The 27,360-nt window shown below is 39.9% G+C and overlaps 1 protein-coding gene across 1 annotated transcript in view; it reads left to right on the top strand.

The window, feature by feature from the left end:
* Positions 1-27,360, top strand: part of MAP3K15 (mitogen-activated protein kinase kinase kinase 15) — a 107,167-nt gene that overhangs the window by 15,131 nt on the left and 64,676 nt on the right. The window contains exons 4-6 of the mRNA XM_054974997.1: positions 10,222-10,415; positions 17,079-17,247; positions 19,155-19,261. Of these exons, the coding sequence (XP_054830972.1) occupies positions 10,222-10,415; positions 17,079-17,247; positions 19,155-19,261 (470 nt within the window). The remainder of the gene's footprint in view (positions 1-10,221; positions 10,416-17,078; positions 17,248-19,154; positions 19,262-27,360) is intronic.

Here is a 27,360-nt window from a genome sequence, read left to right as displayed (position 1 = left end):
GTTAAAAAGTACAAAGGTATTCTTTTGGGTCAGCTTGATTTAGTATGTCACTATCTCTAGCGCTCTACCACCCTTTCAAGCTCCCAGTTTTCCAGAACCCCACCCCAGTGATCAATGATATCCTTCTCCTCCCTCCTCTGTAGCCCCTGTGTTCCCATTCATTCATTCCTCAAACTCACCTCCCTCAACTGAAAATTATGACAAAAATATCACAAGGGAGTTTCGCCAGTAGGGTTGCCAGGTGCCTCTTACCTCCAATTGGGAGGATGGAGTACCTGGGATTTAGCCAGTGTGATGACATCACTTCTGGTAGTGACATCGCCATGCCGACCACACAAGTGGTCCCGTGCTCTGCACAGGGCTGATGCTCCCGCAGGCGCTGTGACAATGTCATTACTGGAAGTGACGTCGCTGCGCCGGTTGGGAGGTAACTGCCAGTGGCGGGCAACCTCTGGAAGCCTGCCCCCTCCCTCCGATCGCTGGGTGATTGGCAGACAAGGACAACCCTATTTGCCAGAGAAGCAGGTGGAAAAAAGAGTTTGTATTTTAATGAAATCAAAAAGAGTCCAGTAGCACCTTTAAGACTAACCAATTTTATTGTAGCATAAGCTTTCGAGAATCAAGTTCTCTTCATCAAATGCATGATCCAAACTGGTCAAATACAGAAGAGGAGGGGAGATAGGGGAGAGAAGGAGACATATATCAGAAGGGGACAGGATGCAATTAGCGGGGAGGCAACCAAAACATTCCTTTGCTAGTAAATGTAAACATCTCCTTTTGGTGTGGAGTCAGTTTGCCGTGTTAGTTTGCAGCAGTAAAAGCATCCAATTCCTATGTAGTATAAGCCTTCGATAACCACAGCTCTCCCTGCCAGATGCATCTGACAAAGAGAACTGTGGTCCCCGAAAGCCCACACCAGGCGTCACTGGGCTCCCCCAGACCACGCCTCTGTAAAGGAAATCTGTTACCTGTGATAATGTGATAACCATTCATAGTCTCTATTCAGTCCCAGCTTGACAGAGTCAAATTTGCATATGAATTCCAATTCAGCAGCCTCCCGTTGGATTTTGTTTTTGAAAGGTTTCTGTTGAACCACAGCGACCTTTAAGTCTTTGGTGGAATGTCCTGGTAGATTGAAGTGTTCTCCCACTGGTTTTTGGACGTTTCCATTTCTAATGTCAGATTTGTGTCCATTTATTCTTTTGCATAGAGGTTGGCTGGTTTGTCCAATGTACAGAGCAGAAGGACATTGTTGGCACATGAGACAGTGTTTGGTTGCCTCCCCGCTAATTGCATCCTGTCCCCTTCTGATATATGTCTCCTTCTCTCCCCTATCTCCCCTCCTCTTCTGTATTTGACCAGTTTGGATCATGCATCTGACGAAGAGAACTTCATTCTCGAAAGCTTATGCTACAATAAAATTGGTTAGTCTTAAAGGTGCTACTGGACTCTTTTTGATTTTGCTACTACAGACTAACACGGCTAACTCCTCTGTATTTTACTGGTATCATTTCTGTTTAGAATCACATCTGAGTATTTTCTAAGGTACCACTTTCAGCTCTTTCTCAGCCTGGTAAAGCAGGAAATTTGAAAACACACAGCAGTGTGCAAGTGGAAACACTAACATATTTAGGGCAATTTTGCTTGTGTAACACTTTTCTTCCCTATATATTACAGTGCCCAGAAATTGGTTGCACTATAATTGGGGATCTAATAAGTCTTACTTAATGCAAGCAGCTACCATAATCTTTATTTTGTGTTTGCACTGGTTCATGAGCTCTAGTGCAAGTAAAATTTTGATCTAACCCAGGATTTGTGGTGTACATGACCCAGATACTCCTGCCGGTTCCAACATTGCAATTACTGTAGTCTTCCTTAAAATTGAATATATGGGCTCAATAACATGCAACTCATACGACCAGGGCTCATTTTGAGGGGGAACGCGCAGGAATGCAGTTCCAGTAGTTCTCCAAAAAGATCACGTCAGGTGGCCCCACCTACCTGCTTTTTGGCCACTTTGGGCCCGTTTCAGCCTGGATCAGGGCGGAAACGGCCCAATTCGTGCCCAAAATGGCCAGGATCAGGCCCCAAACAGCCAGGATTGGTTTCAAAACGGCCAGGATCAGGCCTCTGACGGGTGGTGGGTCACTCTCCCTCTCAGCAGTGGCCCAGTCCTGACAATTTTGGGCCCCTTTTTGGCCATTTTTGGTCCCTTTGTGCCATTTTCAGCCCAGTTTTGGCCTTGAATGGCCAGGATTGGGTCCAAAACAGCCAGGACAGGTGATGTCAGGGGGTGGGGCATATACAAATCAGTTATGCTAATTACACACTTCTGGTGGCATCAAGGGGTGTGGCATATGCAAATGAGTTGTGCTGATGAGTTATGCTAATGAGTTCCTGCAGCTCTTTTTCTATGAAATGACACCTGCATATGACCAAGATCCATTGATTTGTCAGTTCCAGTGACCTGAGATGAGTTTCTGTCTGAGCGTAAGCAATTTTTTCTCATGGAATTCATGTAACAAACTTTATACTTATTCAGAACAAGCTGATGAGATTAGTTTGGGCATCCTTCCATCCATTGTGCCTGCCTTGTCTTATTCAATAACAGAAAAGAGAAAAACAGGCCATGCAAATATGAAAATGAAACAATTATCAGGCCTGTTCAACCAAGATCTGTTTCAGACAAGGGTCTACGAAATGTGGTATGTCCTACATGCCATTGCTCAAAAACCGTCCTTGTGACAGTATTAAATTAAATGATTAAAATTGATGCACACCAAGTTCAGTACACTCCGAGTGGCATAAGTCTAGACCTAAGTGGCGGAGGTTTCTGCCCTTCCCAGGCAACACCTTCAGATATATAGGTTTTTCAGTCCCTAGTTGGAAAAGCTATGAGTACACCTAGTTCGGACTGCTCTATCAGTCCCACAACTGTTTCTTTATAGACTTCTGGTGAGTTCGTATGGTCTTAAGATTCAACTCCGTGTTGAAAGGTAATCTGAGAATTGTGTCTTTGATCAAAACGTGAGAGAAATATATTGAGACTTCTAAGATAGGTCTTTAAGTCCATCTCAGCATGATTTCGAACTCTTGGAGCATATGAGCTTTCTGTTTTCTGTAGATAGTTTGTAACTAGAATTCAGAAAATAAAAGCTGATGTTCTTTTTAAAAAATATTGGAAACTAATTTTTGTTATCAAAAAAGAACATTTTAATCAAATTTCATCAAAGAATGAGGTAGCAGAATATTAATTTGAGAAAAAGATGCTTTTCAGAAATTGCATACATCTTTCAAGATATGACGTTTGAGCCTAGCAGAGCTAAATGTGAAAATCCTTCAGTAGATAGGAGATATTTTGATGATAAGGTTCAGACACAGATTTAAGCCTTTACACATGGGGAAAGAACTAAGATTAATAATTATTTTGGGTTTTGTATTTTCTGTTCTTTAGCAATGAAGTGTTCAGAGATAAGACTGAAGGAAGAATTTGTTTGCTGACCCTCCCCCCTCAAAGCAAACAATTAAAATTTTGTATTGCTAATTTACTGCCCAGCTGAGAGTAGTAAATCATGCATTAGGAATGCTTCTGACATCCTGGAGTTGAGTTCCCAAAACAGAACTGGCCTTGCATATAATTAAAGGTCAATATTCTGTGCCCCTTTATGTGGCAGACCTCCTTGGAGAGTTGAACTCTGGTCACCGGTTTCAAGCAGATATACACAGCTCTACCCAACCTTTCAGATCACTTATCTATTAAATATATTACAAATATTCAGCCTTATGGAACAGCTTTTTCTTAATGTGTTACCATGGTGAGACCATGGTCTGGGTACAGAGGTGAGATTATACTGTTTGATTTTGAGAAGTCAGTGTAATATGTGGAATGTATACCTCGTATATTCATTACGGCATGTGCATTAGACTTCCTAACTGTCCGGGATTATCTGAAACTGAGAGAAACATAATAAAGATGATTGCAGTAATGAACAGGCGAGATGAATCTTTGACCATAAGTCTCTTTTTCGTTTGAATTTGTGCAGTATGTTGGGTAAAATTAAATTATGATGAGCCATCTGGATTCAACTTGCCCTTTGCCTATATCCTCCTGATTGTACATAAATAGCTAATTCTCTTGTCTGAAATTTGATTAATAGAATGTTTTGTGCATCCCTCTGGCTGGCAACACAATTAAATTAATGGCCTGCAGAGTACCCAAAGCATTTAATGAATCTGTAGTTCGGGTACACAGTAATATTCTTTATAGGACTTTATTAAACATGAGACAACATAGGTGATTTAGACAATGGTGTTTCAGATAAGATAAAAATGAATGATAACTCTTTTTTAGATGAATTAACTAGCACTGGTCATTCATATATGTGCACTCTTAAATTGGTTTCTGAAGAACAAAAATTGCAACAGGAATGCAACTTGTGTATCAAACAGAATTTTGATATGCCTAAGAGTTTTCACCTGCGTTCCAAAGAGTAATGATAATAAGAAATTATCAGAGCAAGAAGATTAGAGTTCTTGCAAAACAGCTTTTGCTTAGAAAGACCTAAATGTGTTCTGTCCAGCTAAAAAAAGTCTTAGAGATTTTAGAAAGCTTTGCTTAGGCACAGAATCTGTCACCTTTTCTGACCAAAATAAAGCACAAAAATGTATGCCGCACATTATATAATACTTAAATCTGGTAATTGAATATTTTATGTCATTTTATATGTTGTGTATAAATATCATGTAGATAAAACACTTCAAGACACAAGTTGCCAATTTCTGAAGGCAAGCTTCTTCTTCGATAGAGAGCTCTTTACATAAAGGCATACGAAAACTAGGCCATATTTCTTTTTATTCAGTGTCCAAGATCTTACCTCCTCCCTGCCCCTGGGCTCACCCAGGCCACCACAGGCGAACATGCTAATGGCTCAACTTTAGGGCTGATGACTGCTCCAGTGGCTGCCCCAGCTCCCTATACGCCACCGCCCACCCAACTGGGTGAAGTACAGCAGCACCACTACATTATCAAGTAGCACCTTTAAGGGGATGTTGCCAGCAGTTGGGCTAGGGCAGACCACGTAGGCTATCAGTCAAACAAGGCAGAGGTACAGGATGACAGCACAGGTTATTGGGCTTGCATTCAATTAAAAGTGGCCTATATAAGGGACCAACAAGCAAGGGAAGAGGCTCCATGCTATGGGAGGCTTGTCAGGACAGGAGGAAGAACAAGGAAAAAGCATCTGAGGCTTTTTGCTGGCCACAGGGGCCCATGGAGGTGGGGGGCAGAGTACAAGGGGGACACTGACCCCCAGTGTCCCCACATTCAGGAAATTTCAGTGGCTTGGATTCAGCCTAGAGTTTCAGCAGGCACAAGGAGGGGAGCTTGTTTCTACTAGTTCTACCCTTTGGTGAGAGACCTCAGATTCCCTGCCGAGCTACTCTTGAGGATTGCCCATCTCCCAGGAGTGGCATTTACAGGGGCTCTGCCGCAGAATGGCGAATTTTTATAAATTTCCTCACCATGCACCAGTGGAAATCCTAAGTGGGAGATCCGTTGGCAAACCACCTCTGAACACCTCTCGCCTTGAAAACTCCACTGTGTAGTTGCTATAAGTCGGCTGTGACTGAATGGCGGCCAAACCTCCCCCCCCCTCACACACACACACAGACGCTGTGTATTGGATTAACTACTGCTGATGAAAACACTTTTTCTGTCCAGGGAGAAATAAGAGTTATACCATACTGAAGTACTTTAAATCAGATATTACATATAAACATTTTTATCAATAACTTTCTTCCCTGACATTGATAACATATTTTAACATCATGCAGGTATTTTTTAAACCATGGGAAATAATTTATACCATTGAGAAATGATATGCGCTGACCAAAGAGCTCTCTAGGGCCCGCCTAAGGGCATGTTGTGTGGAAGTGATTTCTTTTGCCTTTAAACAGCCCGACCACCCTCCATGGTTCCTGTTTCTGAAATGCCTCTGGTTTGCAACATTGGCATGGAGATCTTCTTCAGAGTGCCTGCAATGAATTCCATGGTTCTTTGAATCCAAACCTCTGATAGTTGCACAAGACACCATGGTTTCTTTCCCATTCTTTAATTGAGAGTTGTGAATTTTAGCTAGTAGATGCATCTTTATGCCAGAAGGAACTGTGAAAAATAAATATTTACCCACAGATTATAGTCTCTTCTCTTGTGAAGTTTAATTTACCATAATTCTCTTACAAGTATTAAATGGTTCCTTTACCTAGGTATATGTTACTTCTGTTTGCTATGCCTGTAATGCTTGATGAGTGAACTCATGGGAGATCTCTTGACTCTGCGCAAATATACTAACATTGTAGCAAGAACATTGATGGTTGGCTTGCTACTGAATGCAATCATTACAAACTCCATAATCCTTTCTGTTCATGAATATATATTTCTGCAAGTGTGTACTCATATTTCAGTGTTTCCCTTCCCTTTGTAATAACTTTTCTATTCTGTGTTCTCTGGGTTTTCTTTTAAAAATGCCTACCTCTCTGATCTTCATTTTTCCATATTGTCATACTACATTTTGGAGTAGGCTGCAGTTGCCAACCACAAAGCTTTTCTTCGAGTCCAGCTGCCTCCAGAATACCACAGTGGTGGTGTGATAGGCAAAGTATGTATTAATCTCTTTCATCTTGGCTTCACAATTTTATAAGTATTGCTGTATAAATTGTTTGGTGTTGTGTGACTCTGAAAGCATGATGATACAGGGTGATATGTTTTATACATTTCATTGATTTATGTTTGCAGTTAGTATTATGTAGGTTATATTCCTTCTTATCTTATTTTGGTGGCATGACAGATCTGCTACAACACATGGGCTCTGTCTGCACTGCTCATGTGGATGATGTCCACACTGCTGCTCCTTCTATGCCAAGACTGATTCCATTTGGGGATAGGGGGCCTTGAAGGGAGCCACGGTACACATGGCCCGGGGGCTTCTTCTGTTGCCTGGTGTAGGAAGGAACTGCACTAGACCAGCTTTCTCACTGCTATCGTGAAGTCAGATGAAATAGTTACTCTTTTTAAGTCGAAAATACCAAAACAGGCTTCTAAAATGCAAATACTTGCAGATAATTAAGATGCTTGCATGATTATATACAGATTTGTTTTTCAAAATGAAAACTGTCATAGTTTTCTCTAGTATTGCTACATGCCTTAGTTCATAAGACAGTTGATGAATGTTAGTTGTGAGCTTGTTCCTCGTTCCTTGGGAACGGGAGATGCTCGGTGCGGGTCGTTAAATAGGGATCGGGGATCGGCGCCGGCGCCAATCCACGATCAGCTTGATCTTTAATTTTTTTGGATTGTGCCCATCTCTACTTGTGAGCACTTCCTTTAGAGTGGTTAGGGGGTCCTACGTATTGTATTCTATGCATTGTAGCGTTCCCTAAAGAACCTCAATCCTAAGCATGTTATGTGGCAGGAAGTCTAATTCATTTTCAGTGGGATTTGCTTCCTCCTATTCTTTGGATAGTCTAAGGAGCTGCTTCTCATGTTACAGTTTTGTCTGGGCTGAGGTACACTTGTGCATTAAGATGCCTGCATTGTTTAATTGAAGGGTAGATGGGAAAGTATGGATTTGCTTGTATAAAAATTTTAACATGAGAAACAATCCGAAAGATCTAATGCACATATTAATGTGGTCTCTGTAGGTTTTGTGGCAAAAGAAACTTTGTGCAGTCATTTATTCAGGCAGAGTCTAAAAATAGTTCACAAATAAAGGAAGCAAATGCAAAACTCAGTAACAGGAATTTTATAGGAAAAACTATAACACCAAATGATTGTATTTAATATCTGATATAAATGGTATATATTGACTAACAGTACAGTCCTAAGCAAAGATGCACCCTTCTAAGCCCATTGACTTCAATTCATTTAAGAGTGTAACTGTAATTGCATCATAAGCCAACTGTGAGAATTTGAAATATCAAAGCACTATATTTAGCTATTAGTGTCCTTTCAGAAGAATTAAAAAGTAATCATATTTGAATCCCCACCCCCACACCGAGTTGAAAAACCTACCTTACACAAAAACCTTTCTTACTAGTAAATCAGGAGATGGCTAGGCAATAACTCTCAGTAAGAACCTACAGTAAGTAACATACCAATTTTCTTCAAGCAGAAGGTTTTTATTTGACATTATAGAGCATTCAGTCATGTGATATCACATCATGTGATGTCCCTACATGTATTTGTGCATATAGATAAGTCTTCATTGCAGAAACAATTCTGGTCTCAGTGGTTTCAGGAAACATGGATAACTGTGTGAGAGGGGACTCAAATTGCAAATTCTGTTCCCACTCCTGACCTCCATACAAAGGTCTGAATAGAATCTAGTTACATTGAGGTGGTGTACTGTTGGCTCTGTACATAAAAAGGACTGTGGGAAGTTGAGAGGAGGACAGAACAGATCCTGCATCTCAAACCTCCACTTCATTGACTGTCCACATTTTTGAACAACAGAATAGGTCTCATAATATCCCAGATGGGTAAGTTGTGTTCACAACAAATCTACAGTGGATGAACAGAAGAGTGTGGTACCCACTGATCTAGGACTTTCTTTTAGCCAAGCATAGAGGTATGCTATTAAACTCATGCCCATTTCACATTTAATTATTTTTATGGGACTACAGCATACATGAAGTTTGGGCAATTTCTGTGAAAAAACAGTTTGAAAGTGTTTTACTCTGGGACAACTCAAACATGTGAACAGTAGCAAGAGAAGACTGCAGCACCTGAGTTACTACGAATCATCTGAGAGCCATTGAGGATTTGGGAATCCAGGATGTTCTGAATAGACATTGTTTGTTTATGTAATGAATGCAAACTACTAGCTAGTAGGATCATTTGTATTTTGGGGTTTTTAAACCTTTTAGAATATCCACGGGCCTTGTTTTACATGGATCTTTTGACATACCTTTAGCTGTCTTTACGCACACAAACTCACTCTCTACTTCTATGGTACTGAAAAGCCCATTCATTGGGGGTGTGGTATTAGTGTACAGATATTGAACAATAAATGGAAAAACTTTCCAAAGTACTGTATAATCCAAGTGTTGCTTTCATGCGGATGTTATTCTAAATGGATCTTTGTTGAAATTAGTTTTATTTGTTTCTTCTGTAAATTATATACAGAGCATAGATTTCATCCAGTCATCAGTCTTGCTACCTTTATTGTATTCTGTCCTTAGCCTAAATTTCATATTTTCATTGAATTTCCTATTTTTGCACACTTTTGCACATTGTCAGCAAAACACATCTTCTCCTTTCTGATACTCTCCTTTCTGGCACACTGACATTCATCCAAAGAAACAATTTCTAGTTGGAAAATTTTCTTTTTAAAATTAAAAAACCCTCTAATTTTAATGTAGGAAAAGGCCATGTTTCTTTCAGCAATGTATTCCAGACTGAATGATCTAGAATTGTTCAGTCTCTCCCAGTGCATTTGTGTTGATTTTAGGAATCTCCAAAAAGTTCTTAATCCTTAGTAGTTATTACATAAACACAAGAACAACTTTCCATGCAGAAAATAAGTGATCATGGAGGGGAAAGTATAGGTTGGATTTGGAAATTTGTCACTATTTCCTCCCCCCGCCCCATGCCGGTTTTCCTTTCTACATGTTTCCATCAGGGGCCCTTGATAGATAAGTGAATGTCATTCTTAGTCATCACTGAGGGGTTGCATGTCAGACTCCAAACACTATTCATTCCCTTGATGCAGAATGCTTGTCAGTGGGACACAGAGTCTATCTTGCCCTTGATTAGATGTCAGCTGAAGACTCTGCTCCTGATTTCCACCACTTAACAAGACAACACAGTTTTGTTTGGGTTGGATATAAGACTTCCACAAACCACCTCCATCCACTGAAGGTTAGATCAAATGCCATGTTTATAGTTGTGGTGTTAGTTCCTTGGAAATGTTAGAAATTATATTCTTTCGTCATAGGAACTTTTAAAAATATATTGAAATTGTGGAGCTTCACAACAGAGCTTTTAATAGTGTAAATTTCTGACTTTTTGTTGCATTGCTAATAGTAAGTATTTAACTGATAGGGCATTAAAACAGAGCATATCAAAGTGCTTGATTGTTAAAAGATTCATGCTAAGATCACTCCATCCATAATTATAACTGTCACTTTTGTTCTCTTAAAATTTCCATGCCTTGTTTTCTGTAGGCTTCAAGCGGCAATTACTACTTCATTCCATATATTGTAACACCTTGTGCAGATTATTTTTGTTGCGAAAGTGATGCCCAGCGGAGAGCCTCTGAGTATATGCAGCCTAATTGGGACACCATCCTGGGGCCTCTCTGTGTTCCACTGATGGACAGGTTTATCAGTCTTCTCAAGGACATCCATGTCACATCATGGTAATTCCCCCATTGTCTTGCCTTCAGGTTTCCAGTTTTTTTTTAAGTATCTCCAGATTATTTAGCAAACAAAAATTTCATCTTACTTTGTGCATTGAGTATGGTAAGCTAGAAGGTAAGGGAGGCCCCTGTGCAAGCACTGAGTCATTACCAACCCGTGGGGGGACGTTGCATCACGACATTTTCTTGGCAGACTTTTTACGGGGTGGTTTTCCATTGCCTTCCCCAGTCATCCACACGTTACCCCCAGGAACCTGGGTACTCATTTTACCAACCTCGGAAGGATGGAAGGCTGAGTCAACCTTGAGCCAGCTACCTGAACCTGGCTTCGCCCAGGATTGAACTCAGGTCATAAGCAGAGCTTGGGCTGCAGTACTGCAGTTTATCACTCTGCGCTACGAGGTCCTTATATAAATAAATGCATTGAGCATGATCTGTATTTATTTGTTAACATCATGTTTATAGTCTGCCTTTCTTACGGAAACCCTCTCAAATGCAGTGGTTCTAATCAGTTAGCTGTAGTGGTTTATATTTATTTTCCAAGGTACCAGGAAGCAGAACCAGAACTGCCAAACCTTGGAATAATAAGAGGTATAAATAAAACAAATACGAATTTCAAAGCCTACAGTTGTAATAAGATGTAGTGAAACTAGTATCATTCTTGGTGCAGTGTTTCTTATGTGCCAGTACCTTAGCTATGTAATTGTACCCTGCCACAGCTATCTATACCCTGACATGTCTTAGTCATCTGTGGAAAGCTTCATGCTTTTATTTTTGCAGTAATAAATATTATTTATAAAATTCATTACTGGTTGCCATGTAGATATGCTAGTAGGTAAATAATCCCTTGCTAGTTAAAGAAGTTTGTTATAAAAGTGAAGACTAGAGGAGAGCAAGAGCAGGGAACACCTTTTGCTGTAGTTGAATTAAACTGTGATAATTTTTTACATAGTTGAGCACTTATTAATGCACAGTGTTATTTCTGTGTACTTACTACTCTATACATCTAGATTTTTTTATATTACGTTATATTACTTCTTTAATGTTTTCTTTCTGAACTCAGCCTCATATATCACCATTTCTGCCCTTCTGTTTTTATAAAACATATGGCAAGAGTCCCATTTGATAAGTGGCATATATTAAACATCTTTCTGCTCTTATTGTACCATGGTGATCAGAGAGTTGTTGGTTTTATGCAGACAAGAGGCGGATGGATAGATCTCAAGATCAGAACCTGGGAGGGCTTCTTTTCTCTCTCTCTCTCTCTTTTTAAGTCCAGAAGTATCCCTCTCCCCACATGATTTCCTCTTTCCCTTCTGGCAGCCCCCATATCCTTTCGCCTTCCCCTGTTTCCTTCTCACCTACCAGCCAACCAGTCTTTCCTCGTTTTCACATATATGTATTATTTTTCTTCATTTGTATTATTTATTTTCTTCATTTGTACTTCTCCTTCCTTGTAGTGGGAACCTAAAGCAACTTCTCCTCGCCTCCATTTTATCCTCATCTCAACCCTGAGGGGTAGGTTAGGCTGAGAGTGGGTGACTGGCCCAAGGTCACTCAGTGAGCTTCCACAGCAGATTAAGGATTTGAACCAGGGTGTCCCAGATACTAGAAAGAAACTAACTACTACAGTGGCTTTTGTGGGATGGCTGTTATAGAACAGGAAAGCAGCCTGTATTGGGTGAGTCATAGAAATGGTAGCAAATTGCCCAAGGTTGCTGTTGGGACTGGCCCAGATGAGTCCTCCCTAAGGCCAAAACAGCCCTGAAAAAGGCCCTTCCCTTCCCCCTGCCTTTTACTAACAGAAACCAAAATTTTAAGGCTGGCAATCAGGGTTGCTAACTCTGGGTTGGGAAATTCCTAGAGCCCAAGAAGGACAAGTTTGGGGAGAGAGAGGATCTCAGTGGGATATAATGCCATACAGTTCACCCTCCAAAGCAGCCATTTTCTCCAAGGGAAATGATCTATGTAGTCTGTAGATCAGTTGTAATTCTAGCAGATCTGAAGCCTCCACTTGGAGGTTGGCAACCCTACGGGCAACCCTAGTAGAGGCCTCTAAGGGCCATTTCTTAAAGCTACAGTCACTGCTGCTATCATTGGATGTGTGTGTTTACCTTTAGAGAAAGATATGTCTTGTCTGTCCATGGTCCCCGTTTCTGGATTTAAGTATCTATAGATGTTGAGAATTAGATATATCAGTATTTTACAGCAATTGATATAATGTATTCTTGATACAATTGATACAATGTGTTCTTCTTTCTAAGACTTACATTCTCTCTCTAGCTCTATCTGCTTCCCACCCAGGTACTGGACAGATCCAAACTTCATTTGCTTTTGCCATGATGTATCAATGGCTGCTCCCAGTTTGTTTGCTAGGTTTGATTCTACTAGAAATTAATTATCAGTAGAAAAAACACTATTTAAGTTAGCTGTGATCCTGTGACTAATTTATTTCATTGGTTTCACTGGGACTTGCTTATGGCTTAATTTAGCTGAACTGATCACTTTCCTACTTGGGAACTTGTAATAATATTTGTATTAATTTAAAAGAAACAAAACAACAAAATATTGTCTCTATTGTTACAGGAGCAGATCACACTTAGATAAAAAGTTTTATATTAGTGAATGATTAATCAATGTGTTAAATCTTGCTTGTTTTCCTTCATAGTCTGTAGAAGATATTTCAGATTTTTTAAAATGTTGCTGATTTTAGTCAAAATAGAAACAAACAAACAAACAAAAACAGACCAAAAAAATTAGCTTTAAAACGATGAAAGCTAAAAGCCTTGGTAAAGATGCCTAGAGGACATTTTGGTAGGCAGCAGATGAAACTCAGGGAAGAGGCCATCCCAAAGGTGAGGTACCATGAGTCACTGTCAGATTAGACAGTATGGAAGGAATGGATTAATTTAACATTGTATGCTGTCAGTAAGAGCGTTCAATTTGTGTTAGATCCCAGTTGTGCTGTTAGGATACTTGTATTTAATGAAGGGTACTTTGGATAGCAATTACTGTTCATATACTTTCAGTACAGTCCTAAACATCTGTATTCAGAAGTAAGTTGCAATGAGTTCAATGGGAGTTAGGCTGCAGCCTTAGTGATCCATACTTTTGATTTCAGCTGTATACAACCTAGAATTCATGTTAAATTTTGTCCACATTTTCTGTTTTCAATTATTAGCAGGACAAAGATTCCAGTTTAGGTACCTCTTGCTGCAGCTCCTCAAGAGCAAAACACTCCACTAGGAAGGAAAGTCTTACCTCCCAGGGTAATGTAAGCCATCACCCAGTCCCTCTTGACTAACTTTAAGCTTGGAGACTGAGTAACAAGGTCTCCAGCCCTAAAGCTAGAAATCAGCCATGCAAGGGAGAATACCTGCAGGTTGAGTTCCACACCAAAAAAAAAATACTTTGTTGCTATAGCCAAAAAATGCCAAGGGATTAGATTTAGATTGAAGCCCCCAAACCCAAATAACGCCACAGAAGTATAATTAGGAACATTTATTAATAATTGCACAAACAATTACAAATGTAGAAATTGTGCAAGGCAGGAAAGAAAATGTAATGGATTTGGCTTAAAAATGTCAGCATTGCCAAATACTGCATCCAGCAAGAGGCAGGTCAAGGCTCGAGACATTAGCAGGAAGGGAGGATAATTCCCCCTTCTGTGGCTAGCCAGAGAATGAATAGCAGTTGGTGTTAGAATGATGAGCTGACAGTTGGTGCTAACAGAATGAGGGGTTGACCGTTGGAGCGAACTGAAGAGTTAGGGAGTTGGATCCTGGCCTCTGACCAGAGAGGGCCAGTCAGAGAGTCCTCTGTGTGAGGAAGAAATGGAAAAGTGTACTCTTACAGTAAAACAAAGTGTATGAAGCACTTTTAGTCCTGGTACTAAAGTAGGGCAGACAACACTAAATTTTACTGAGACACAAGAGATCTGGGAATACATAGTGAGCCAAGAAAGTGGGAAGAAAGGAGTGTCCCCTTCAGCCAAAGGAAGAGGGCTGTAGCTTGGGTATAATTCCTGCCCAGTATCTGGAGAGGCTTTACCCTGTCTGCAGTAAAAGGGAGAGAGTGCTGTGGGTGCATAAATTGGAGCACCTAATCTGTATCTGCCTACTACCTATCCATCCTACCTGTAAATAAACCTTATGTTATCTTTTAAACTTCAATAAACCTATGTCCTTTTCACACTGAGACTTTAAAGCGTTTCAGCAACTTTTCTGTTTCCCATGTTTGCAGGACTTTCACACTTGCAAGGTACTCATGGGACGCAGAACCAATGTTTGTCTGCGGCATCCCCGATTTCCCCCCCTGCACGGATAATGCAAGTTTATTTTGAAGCTGCTGCTGAGTCATGCCTGGTGTGATCAATGTCAGTGAGAACACATACTCCCCTTGTGCTTCCCTTCTCCCCCCTCCTTTTCCCTGGGAGCTGATTGGTTGTGCAGAATTAACCACTCTGACTCTCCTCAACTCTCTGAACTCCTTGTCCACCATTTTTTTTAGTAAAGTGAGGTAAGGGTCATAAGTAGACATGGGCACGAACAGAAAAAAAAAAGAACATGGTGTTTGTTATCCGTTGCCATCCACGAACAACAAACAATGAACATTGATGAACATGACCTGTTCATGAACATGTTTGTTGTTCGTTGTTTGTGGGGGCCAGCAGGCTCTCCTCCAGCCATCAAGATCCCTACCGCACCACTCCCAGAAACCTTACCTGAGCAGGCAGCAGGAAAGGTACCAATAATAAATAATAGCTTGGCCCCAGAGCCTGGCAGCAGCCCTGGAACTTGAAGAGGTAGATCCCTATCCCACCACACACAAAGAAAATTCAAGCTCTAACGCACTCTGCCTCTCTCTCAAAATGCCAACAGCAACTGTATCTCCCTCTCTGTCTGCAAAACCAGAGCTGGGACCCCCCTTCCCCCTGCTCTTTGCTTCCTTGTAACAAATTTGGAGCTCCATACTTGAAAGGAAGACCTGCCTATCAAGCTAAATTGGGCTTAGATTGGGGATTCCAGGGCAACAGCAGGAGTTCAGACAGAGTTCAGTCAGTCCCTGCCTCTGTTTGCCAAGGGAATTGATTGCAGGTGCCAGATTGTCTGGCTTGACGAACAGCAACAAACAGGCTTGCAATGACCACCTGTTCGTTTAGAATGGGGCCTCACGAACAGCTGATTGGGCTGTTCATGGCTTTTTTAGTTGGTATTGCTGTTCGTGCCCATCTCTAATCATAAGGCTGCCTCTCTGTTGGCTTCCTTCCTCCTGGGTATGCACACAGACACTTATTTTTTTTCCCAAGCCAGGAACAATTTCTAAGCTTGCTGCTAATTCCCTGCTGGCTTTAAAAGCCAGGAAAGGGTTACATGGCTGCCTTTTCCTACCTCCATGCACACACACACACACACACCCCAAAGCCAGGAAGGATTCTTAAGCTTGCTGTTAATTCCATGCAGGCTTTAAAAGCCAGGAGAGGGCTAAATGGCTGCTTTGTTCCCTTTCTCCCTCAGTGGTACGTATTTTCCCCCAGAACTCTGCCACCTATTGCCTCTACAGTGGGCAGAGGACAACCCAATCAGCAAAAAGGGGGAGGGATGGGTTCCAACATTGCAATGCTCAAACGCATGCTCAAAGTTTTTTTTTAAAAAATGTGACATGAATTGCAAAGCCCCGAAAAGTGCACTGAGGCTTCAAAGCCGGTCTGAAATGAAGCACAGTCACCAAGTAAAAACTGCAGTGGATTGTGTGAAATGAATGGGTGCCATGCCAAAGCCACTGCGATCAGAGCGAATGCTAATAAACGGTGCTTTAAACCATAAGTGTGAAAAGGGCCCCAGTGTGCTAGTTTCAGTTTTAAGAGAAACATAAATCCCTGTTTTTCCCTCTACGTAACCTTGGCTGGGTAACACCACAACTTATACGTTCTTTAAGGATGAGACAAGAAAGAAAGTTAAAGTTACAGACAAACGCTACTGAAGGCATCCCAGCCCAGGAAGCAGCTTCATATGCTTTGGGAGGAAAATTTTACCTCAAGTAGGAGAAGGACAGCATCAGCTAGGGAAAGCAAAGGGTTTGCAACAGAAAATAATAAACTAAATATCTACCCTAAAATATTGTACAGGCTTTCTGTCCCCTACAGCTGTTACCTTGTCCAAAGTCCAGGAACAGAAGGATAAGAGCTGACACCAGGATTGATTGTCAGGTCCAGAACTCAAGATGGCATATAAGTGGCTAGCATCCACAAACAGCACCCAAAACGAAGAATAGAATGATCATTGCCTTATGCCAGGCTGCCCACAGCATGGCCTGATCCTGCTTGACCAGTCAGGAGTGTTACTAGGACATGTGACCATATCTCTCTGCAGCTGAAATGCAGTGTTTCTTGTGCTAATGAAATGGAATGCAATACAGACCCTCCCATTCTGGTCTATGGCCTTGAAACCCCCCTGATCCCATGATTTCATCCAAACCTATCTTCCTCTTATCTCTGTGACAACAGCTAGCTCAGAGCTCTGTCAATTTTCAGAGGTTTTTTTTTTTAGGCCTGACTAGATCCAAAAAGCCTGAACCAAAGTTTTTATAAGCCAAGAAATGGACTAAGTGAAGGCACTTACTTGAAATCTCTAATGATTTTCCTCACTGTTCTTATTCTATTAGCACATATTACAAGGAAACACTGTTGAATGACATCAGAAAAGCTAGAGAGAAGTATCAGGGAGAGGAACTAGCAAAGGAACTCACACGGATTAAGCTTCGCATGGATAATACTGAAGTCTTGACTTCTGACATAGTAATAAACTTGCTTCTGTCATATCGAGATATCCAGGTATGTTATTTTACCAGAAATAGTGATTTTTAAAAATCTCTTTGTTGGTCTTATATATTTTGTTATTTGTTACACAATTCTTGTGCTCTTTTGTAGGATATTCATTAGCTAGAAACACAAGCTGAGAGATGAACTATGTGATTATTTTTTGTACTCTGAATTTTCTTTAATATATTGCTTTTATATAGTGGGAAGCTGATTTTAGATAGTTGTCAATTGAAGAGCTCTTACAGGTTACCTGTAAGATTATTTGTCATTTCACTACAAGCTTCTCTTCAACTAAGAATATAAATATGAGTTAAGAGAAATGTCATCCATTTGGATGCAATGTTTTAGCACCACTACCTGAGAAGAAATCTATTGTCAACCTGGCTCAAGTACAAGAAATGTATAGAGCTAAAGAAACCACTTTGGATTGTTCCAGCTGAAGTAATCAACCCAAATATGGAATATCAGGGAAAGGTATGGCTTACTCTCAAAGAATTAACAGTATTAGAAAACGATGGGTTGAAACTTAAGCGAAATGAGGAGTTGCCATTTAAATATGGTTGGTTACAATATAGACAAATTAAAGATTTATTTGATTCAGAACATAGAAAGTATGGTTTTAGAAATAAAAATTCAGAACTAGAGGAACTATTATTGGGGGATAATAGTAAAGCAATATCTAAAATGTATAAGTTGTTATTGAAGTGGTTTACAGAAGATGAAACAGTCAAGGTGCAAATGGTAAAGTGGGCCATAATTTGTAATAAGGAAATAGCGATGGAAGTATGGGAACAACTATGGAAAAATACCTTAAAAATATCAACTTGTACCAGTATTAAAGAGAACGGTTATAAAATGCTGTATAGATGGTACTTAACACCGAAAAAATTAGCCATAGCTAACAAACAGTTATCAAATAAATGTTGGAAATGTAAGGAGCATGAAGGTTCTCTATTTCATATGTGGTGGACTTGCCAAAAGGCTAAAGACTTCTGGTCTAGAATATGTGCTGAAATGTCTTCGATATTACAATACAATGTTCCTAAAAATCCAGAAATGTTATTACTATCTTTACATTTAGAAGATGTTAATAGAAATGATAAGATATTATTGTATTATATGATAGTAGCAGCAAGAATTTTATATGCTCAATATTGGAAAAAAGAAGAAGTACCGAATATTGAAGAATGGACAAGGAAGCTGTTGTACATGGCTGAAATGGACAAATTAACTAGAAATCTGAAAGAGCAAGATCCAGGAATTTTTCTGGAAGACTGGAAGAAGTTTAAGAAATATTTGGAAAAGAAATGCGATGTTAAAGGACAATTGTGGTCTTTGGAGGGATTTTAAATTTTATTAAGTAAGATTTTAACGAAGGGAATATATATAAGATCTCTACCATGGGTAACATAATATAATTGTATTACAGTGAAATAATAATCTCTATGAATAAATGGGGGGTTCGAGTGTTGTTGGAAGTCAATAGAGAAAAGGGGGAGGGGAGGGATGGGGTTATATATTTAGAAAGGTTTAATTTGGATAAGTTGTATGTATTAACCAACTATTTTATCTCACCTCATCCAATAAAATCTATTTAAAAAAAGAGAGAGAGAGAAATGTCATCCATTTAGCAGAGTGACATGAGAGCCTTGTTATCACAGGCAAGGACAGGTTGCATTCAGGAGTGTGTTTGTTCATAAATCCTGGTCCCAATAGAGTTGAGTTTTATATTCTTGTAGGTAGAAGACTATCTTGCTTGCAGATTTGGCCGTTTGATGAAGTGGCTGTCAAGGAGAAAGATTTTAGACTTTCTAAAGCTTTGTTGGTCATATTTTGTAAAATAGGAAAGAGAAAACTAATTGATGATGGACTTTGTTTACTAATACTTTCTTTTGTTGCTTTTTGTAACTTAATGTTAGGACTATGATGCAATGGTGAAGTTGGTGGAAACACTGGAAATGCTGCCAACCTGTGACTTGGCTGATCAGCACAATATTAAATTTCACTATGCATTTGCATTGAATCGGTAAGATTAAATCTTGTTCATGATAGAGATATGTAGTTACCCCATCAGTATAATGGTGTCTTTGACTGTAAAGTCACATAACCATGAATTGTTACATTTATTGTATGAGGGTTGAAGGGGAAGTTTTCAAGCTATGTCTGTGTTCTGTTCCCAAATCCTGAATTTCCCAAATTCGCTTTATTCCTCATTTTAAAAAACCCCAAAACCCGAAGCTATGCTTGATCAGATTCTGTTTAGTAGGCTGTTCACTTGCTGTTGTTTAATGAAACAGAAACAGATTTTGTAAACATTTTCTCATTTAACTGTAATAGCATTTGTTAAAGAAAGTGCTGCATGTTACCATGATCCTCTAACAATGAAGGCTGTAAATGCTGGGCATGCTGTTGCACCTTTGTTTGGCATAAATCAACTTGTTGGGAAGAGAGGTTCATTCTCCCACAGGCCTGCCGATTGGAGATTTTTTAGCTTTTCGTTCCACTAGAGGGCGCCCTCCCAGCATGCATATGCGGCTGTCTTCCTGCTGGAAAACAGCTCCTAGGGAGGTGCGGCGCCCTCTGACCTTCAGTTCTCTTTTGCTGCCGGTCAGAGAGGTTCTAGCTTAGACTGTGTTGGAGATAGAGGTTGCATTTTTTTTCATACTTTCTTCTTTGAGAGGTTATGTTTTTTGCTTTGTAGTTTCTTCTTCAAGAATCTTTGTAAGTACAAATGGCTGAGAAAACCCTTTTTAAGCATTGCTCAAAATGCAACATAAAAATGACAAGGATGAGCATACCCTATGCCTAATCTTTTTAGGAGAAGGGCATAATACCCAATCCTGTGAACACTGCATGAGCTTTACACCCAAAGACCAAGCAGAAAGGGGCTCTATACTGAACGTATCACTGTGGGAATGAGCCCTAGTGGTAGCAGAACCTGTTCCGAAGGCGACTAAGTCAGCCCAGTCTGATGACACCGAGCCCTCGGATCCAAGACCATCTTCAACTCCATGACCCAGTCCATCACGGTCAAGAACACCTCAGAGTCATGCCCACTCTGTCTCACTCAAGGTATTGAGCTTACCAGATCTGACTCGAGTCCATCCAGGTCCATCGGAACCGAGGTGATCCACATGATTGGATCCAATGCTTTGGATCCAAAGATTGAATTCAAAGGATTCAACTAAGATGCCACCATTGGTCGAGGTGCCTCAACTGGATCCGAGCAGCAGAGAAGGAGTTTCAGAAGGGGAGACCCCAGAAAGAAGACAAAGAAAACCAAGCACTTGTCTAAGAGGCTACCAGAGCATCTCCTAGGAGGGAATTGGTTGAACAGGAGGTACTGATTATTGAACCCCCCTTCACTCCTTCAATACATTTTAAGTCACCATCACTGTGCTCCAGGTCACCGTCGATCTACTCCTTGGAGAAGGAGGGCAAGATTTCCCAAGGGAGACATCTATCCCACCAGCTCTCACAGTCAGAGCAATACTATTCCCACAAGGGTGCATCATGGTACCATCACGATCAACCATGTTATGAAGTGGATACAGGGAGTTCTTACCATACAGAGGTGCTGTCCAGAGATCCATCACCAAGACCTGTGAAACAACAACAGGCCTTCTCTAGTTCAAGAATGGCCTTCCAATTGTCAGAACCAGACTTTGTATCTGATCCTTCTCAGGTAAAGGGCAGTTCCAGTTTGCCATCAGAACCATCTCCCGATGAAGCAGTGGGAGAAACGGAAGACACCTCACCCACTGATGACTTTCGATCCTATATGGAAAAACTTCTAACAATGGCAAGAGCATTGGAGATAGACATCTCCTCATCAGAACCCAAAGCCTAAAGACAAAATACTTCAACACCTCTATTCGGGTTCTACTTCTAATGTGGCATTCCCTATCATCAAAGGCTTTGTGGATACAATGAGTGCATTGTATGAAAAACCTGCGTCTGCCACAGCCACCATCAAGAAGTTTGAAACCCTTTATAAAATTAAAAATGACTCCTGCTCATACCTATCAACACACCTCCCCCCTCTTCGTTAGTCACAGAAGAGATGCAAGCAAGGCAGAGACAGGGCCTGCATTCTACCCTTTCTGATAAGGAAGGAAAGAAAGTGGACGCCATGGGGAGAAAAATGTATTCATCAGCTGCACAGTGCACTGAACATTAAAACTGTGAATTACTATGCTATGATGGTGGCATATCAAATCTTTCTGTGGAACAAGGCTGTTGCTTTTCATGATAAGTTGCAACACCATACAAGTCCGGGAATACACATTCAATTGGAAACAATATTAATATCAAAAAAATTTATATTGTGCAAAGTGCAAAGTGCGAGTGAATAAATATGAACAATATGAAGAATAAATACAATTTTATAAATAGATAAATAAATGATCAAGATTCTGTCCGAGTCCGAGTCTTATTTAACATGAATTCATCTTCCAATAAGGAGCTTCACGAGCTAGGGTGACCTATTAAGTCACCCTATTGTTCTCCATTCATATGCTCATGAAGCTCCTTATTGGAAGATGAATTCATGTTAAATAAGACTTGGACTCGGACAGAATCTTGATCATTTATTTATCTATTTATAAAATTGTATTTATTCTTCATATTGTTCATATTTATTCACTCGCACTTTGCACTTTGCACAATATAAAATTTTTTGATATTAATATTGTTTCCAATTGAATGTGTATTCCCGGACTTGTATCGTGTTGCAGCTTGGACTATCCGGGCGTTTCCCTTTGTACTGTTTTCATGATAAGTTGCCTGAGGACCAAAAATTGTTCGTCAAAGTCATCCAGGAAGACCACCAGATCAACATGGGCTGGAATGCTGCAGATGCCTCTGCGAGGGCCCTGACATCAGCGGTCATGTTGAGAAGACATGCGTGGTTCAGAGCCATGGCACTGCCCACAGAGACATGCAAGAAAGTTGAAGACTTGACCTTCGAGGGGAAGACACTACTTTTGGAAAAAAAGATGAATATCTATCACAGAAAAGAAAAGATAGACAAACAGCACGTTTGTATGGCATTATACCCCCAACACAACAAGGTCAAGGGGGATGCCAATTCCAGACAATACAATACAGAGGGAATTCCTACCGTTTCCAGCCTTAGGGGGGCATGGTGCCCTCAAGGATATGCATATCCTCTACACCAGTCCTACCAAGGCAGTCAGGGCAGCTTTGCAAGGAGAAAACAACCTCACAGGCCAAGGCAGGGGTCACAATCACACCACTCCAAAGAACAAACTCAGACCTCAAAGCAGTTCTGACTAGATCAAGGCCAAGAACCCGTTTTTGGCGAAAGGCTGCAGTCTTTCTACTCAGTATGGTGTATCGTTACCAACGATGTCTGGGTTCTAAATATCATTAATTCTCATTATAAAATTGAATTTAATGGTTCCTCATGTCTGAATCTCCCTAATTATTCAGACTCCCAGATACACCCTGAACTGGGGGTAGAATTCAGACCACTTATAGACAAGGCTGTGGTACAACCACTGCCTGAAAGGGAAACAAAACTAAGTTTCTATTCAAGGGTCTTCTTGGTGGGCAAGAAGACATAAGCCAATACTGTATTTAAGGAATCTGAACAAGTTTATTGCACCTCACAGGTTCCTTATGACTAGACATGGGCACGAACAGCATTATGAACGCAAAAAAGCCAACTAACAGCCTGTTTGGCTGTTCGTGAACAGGCTGTTTGTGAGGCCCGATTCCAACTGAACAGGTGGTTGTTGGAAGCCTTGTTTGGTGCTGTTCGGGTAGCTCTATGTCAAGCCAGACAGTCTGGCACCTTCTGCAATCAATTCCCATGGCAACTGACGCAGGGATTGTCTGAACTCCTGCTGTTGCCCTGGAAACCGGGAATCAAAGAGGAGTTTAAATGCCCCTTTCCGTGCCGCTGCTCAGTCCCTGACCCTCAGTCCTTTTTCACCGCCGTACTCTCCAGGTAAGAAGAAAAGCTTGTTTTTTTGGCGGGAAGACAGCCATGCATGTGTGCTGGGAGGCAAGGGCGCCCTCTAGTGGAAATAAAAGCTTTTAAAAACTCCGATTGGCGGGCCTGCATGTGCATAGTCCCATGTGTGCCTGCACAGAAGAGCTCAATGAACAACAGTTACAGGTAAGTGCAACCCTGTTTTTCAGATTTTCCTGGATTTTCCTTAAATCTTCTGTTGCTGTCTCCATTTTTGCTGTTTCTTTTCCATGTTGTGTACACTGTGAATAAACAGAGTAGCAGTCTAATAATAATAAGTTTTAAATCAATAAATAACAACAAATGAAAATTCCCATAAACTGAGATACAGTGACTATAAATTTTTGAGGCAGTTATATTGTGATGACTCAAGATGAATCCATTGATTTGTATGTATAGAAAAGTTGTTTTACCGATAACCTTGTAAGATCTGTGAGCTGCCTAAGTTTATGAATATTTTAACTATTGGCACACTATGGCTTGTAGGAGGACAAATTATAAGAATCTTCCTGTCTAATTCTGAGGAAATTTCTAGAACGATAAGCTGCAATAGACAAATTGGACTACTGTTATATGTGCTCTCCTAATTCACTGTCAATTGAATTACTGGTCTAATCTAATTTGACAATTTTATGAACTCTGTTGTGCATGTTTTGAAAATCATTATCAGAAAATAGATATTAGGACAAACAACAGTTTTCCAGTGACATAAGATAATGTAAGAGATCCTGAGGAGTTAGCCGTGGTAGTCTGTAGTTGAAAAATAGTAAAGAATCCAGTAGCACCTTTAAGACTAACCAACTTTATTGTAGCATAAGCTTTCGAGAACTACGGCTCTCTTCATCAGATGCATCTGACAATAAAGTTGGTTAGTCTTAAGGGTGCTACTGGACTGTTTACTATCTAAAAGGATAATGTACAGTTGCAGTAGATTTCTAACAACTTCATTGACTTTTTATGCTTACCTTCAATATGTAATCCTTGAGTAACTGAAGTTGTTCTGTTTCTGAAAATACAACAAGTAGTTATGTACAGGTATTAGGTTACACAAAATTTTCAGCTGCAGAATGTTTCTGCCCTTTTAAAATCATGGAAGTTCTTTAAAAAATTAATCAATTGATAGCAATATCTGATTATGGAAATCTGAGCCCCTGACATCTTCATATTTTTACAGGTGATGAAATGAGGGATTGATCTTCCCTCATGGATCGCCTCTGTCCTTTTCTGTACAAGAATATTCCTGAATCCCCAAAGACCATCTACTCCTTCCCCCCCAAGATTAACCTCCTCTCATAGATTGTCTCTGTCGTCCTGTCCTTTAAAAGAATATTCCTGTCTCCCCAAGAACATCTCCTTGACTGTCACCTCAGAGAGTACTTCTGTCCCTATTCCAGGCCCATAGCAGTTTTTTCTGCTCCACTCTGGGAGCTTTCATTCCAGGCCAGAGCAGTTTAGCTGGTCCCAGGGACCATCATTCCGCTCTGGGAGCTATCATTATATTCTCAGAGGAAGATTCTCCAACTCCATCACATGTTTTCATTGCAACTTTTGGGTGCTGCAATGTATTTCAATGGAGCCAATGCAAGTCAATTGGCATTCGTGGCTCCCATTATATCTAATGGAACTTTCCTGGGGTCAGTTGCTTTGGGGGTCTATAACTCAGACATACAAAATCCAATCTTCTCCAAACTAGGAGGGTGGCTGCAGGAGAACCTGCTGAAGACTCTTGTTGAGTTTGGCATCTCTTACCATCCAGGGGACCATTCTACAGCCTCTGGAAGTGACATAACAAACCAAACGAACCAAACAAATTGGTTCGCGAACCAGGCAAGTAAGTGTCATTTTGTGGTTCGTGAAACGCAACAAACCATGAACCGCCACAAACTGCCATTTTCCCAGTTCATGCCCATCTTTAATACATATTCATACCAGGAGTGATTTCATATTTCATTAATTTCTGCTAAGTATACACAGCTGTAGGAAAAATGTGAACACTTGGTCTGTCTTTCCATTTACACATGGGTTGGAAATTAAAAGTTCATACAAACAGTAAATTATGTTGCATTATATTTCCCCCCACCCCATATCCATATAAGGAAAATGTGTGAATATGCCTAAGAGTGTATTATGAGTCATTTTCTTTTCTTTTTTTTGAAAAAAAAATTTTTTTTTGAAAATTTTTTATTGGGTTAGAATCCATTATTTCCACATTTACATTCAATTTTCCCCAATTTTTTCATCTCTAACCCCCTCCCTTTCCCCCCCTTTTTGTTGACTTCCAACAGCTTTCCAACCCTTTGTCCCCTTTCCCTTACTTTTATTAGCTTCCTCTATCTAAAACAAATATATATTCTCCATTATTCTAAGCAGTACATCCTTAACTATTTTTAACATTATATGCCCAAACTGTAAGCCTTTGTTTCCATCTTAGATAAACAATTTATCCCAATTTTTCAATTTCAGGTATTTCTATATATCATAAACCATATAGATCATACATTCGTTTATATCAAACAATTTGACTTATTCTCTATATATATTACTCATTCTATCTTTTTATAATAGTTCTATATATCTCTCCTCACATAATCAATCAATTTGACCCATCTATATCTTCAGACATTCAGTTTGGTACAAAACTTGTCAGAAAAAAAAGAAAATATTGTTAGTTAATCGCTCCTTATATTTAGTCCTTATAATTAATTATTTTCTCTATGTTCTGTTTGTTAACCTTTTTTTTGAAAAATTTTTATTGGGTTAGAATCAATTATTTTCACATTTACATTCAATTTTCCCCAATTTTTTCATCTCTAACCCCCTCCCTTTCCCCCCCTTTTTGTTGACTTCCAACAGCTTTCCAACCCTTTGTCCCCTTTCCCTTACTTTTATTAGCTTCCTCTATCTAAAACAAATATATATTCTCCACTATTCTAAGCAGTACATCCTTAACTATTTTTAACATTGTATGCCCAAACTGTAAGTCTTTGTTTCCATCTTAGATAAACAATTTATCCCATTTTTCAATTTCAAATATTTCTATATATCATAAACCATATAGATCATACATTCGTTTATATCAAACAATTTGACTTATTCTCTATATATTACTCATCCTATCTTTTTATAATAATTCTATATATCTCTCCTCACGTAGTCAATCAATTTGACCCATCTATATCTTCAGACATTCAGTTTGGTACCAGAAAGAAGGAAAATATTGTTAATTAATCAATCCTTATATTTAGTCCTTATAGTTAATTATTTTCTCTATGTTCTGTTTGTTAACCTATATATATCTATATATATATCAATCTATTAATCTGACTGCTTATTAATTCGCATTTATCTCTTCTCCCCCCGGTAAAGTCTCCCCCCTCTACTTCAATGCTTCAGTAGTTCTCAAACTGCCACAGTTTTCCTCCCACCTCCCATTTCTTCTCCAGGTATTGTTTCAGCTTCTCCCAGTCTGTGTTGAACTGCCCTGAGTCCAGATCTCTCAGTTTTCTTGTCATCTTATCCATTTCAGCCATATACAGCAATTTGTAAATCCAATCTTCAATAGTTGGCACTTCTTGTACTTTCCATTTTTGCGCGTACAAATGTCTAGCTGCTGCTGTCATATAAAATATCAACGTCCTGTATTGGGCTGGAATTCCCTCCATTCCCAAGTTCAGTAGCAGGAGTTCTGGGTTCTTATTAATTTGAAATTGTAAAATTTCACTCATTTCTCTTATTATTTCCCCCCAGTACTGCCTAGCTACCTCACACGACCACCACATATGATAGAGGGAGCCCTCATGCTTCTTACATTTCCAGCATTTATTAGAAGTATTCAAATTCCCTAGCGCAATCTTCTTTGGTGTCATGTACCAACGATAGATCATTTTGTAGATGTTCTCTTTGATATTAGTACATGTCGTTGTCTTCATTGTAGTTTTTCACAAGTATTCCCATGCCTCCATTGTTATTTCTTTATTAAAGTTTATAGCCCATTTCACCATTTGTGTTTTAACTATCTCATCCTCGGTATACCACTTCAACAGTACTTGGTATACCTTGGATATTCTTTTCTTATCTTCTTTAAGAAGGGTCTGCTCTAGTTCCGAATTCTCTATTCGTATACCTCC

Source organism: Eublepharis macularius, chromosome 3, assembly GCF_028583425.1.
Source record: "Eublepharis macularius isolate TG4126 chromosome 3, MPM_Emac_v1.0, whole genome shotgun sequence".
In the NCBI taxonomy this organism is placed as follows: Eukaryota; Metazoa; Chordata; class Lepidosauria; order Squamata; family Eublepharidae; genus Eublepharis; species Eublepharis macularius.
Note: the sequence above shows the minus strand (reverse complement) of the source record. Positions and strands in the feature narration are given on the sequence as shown.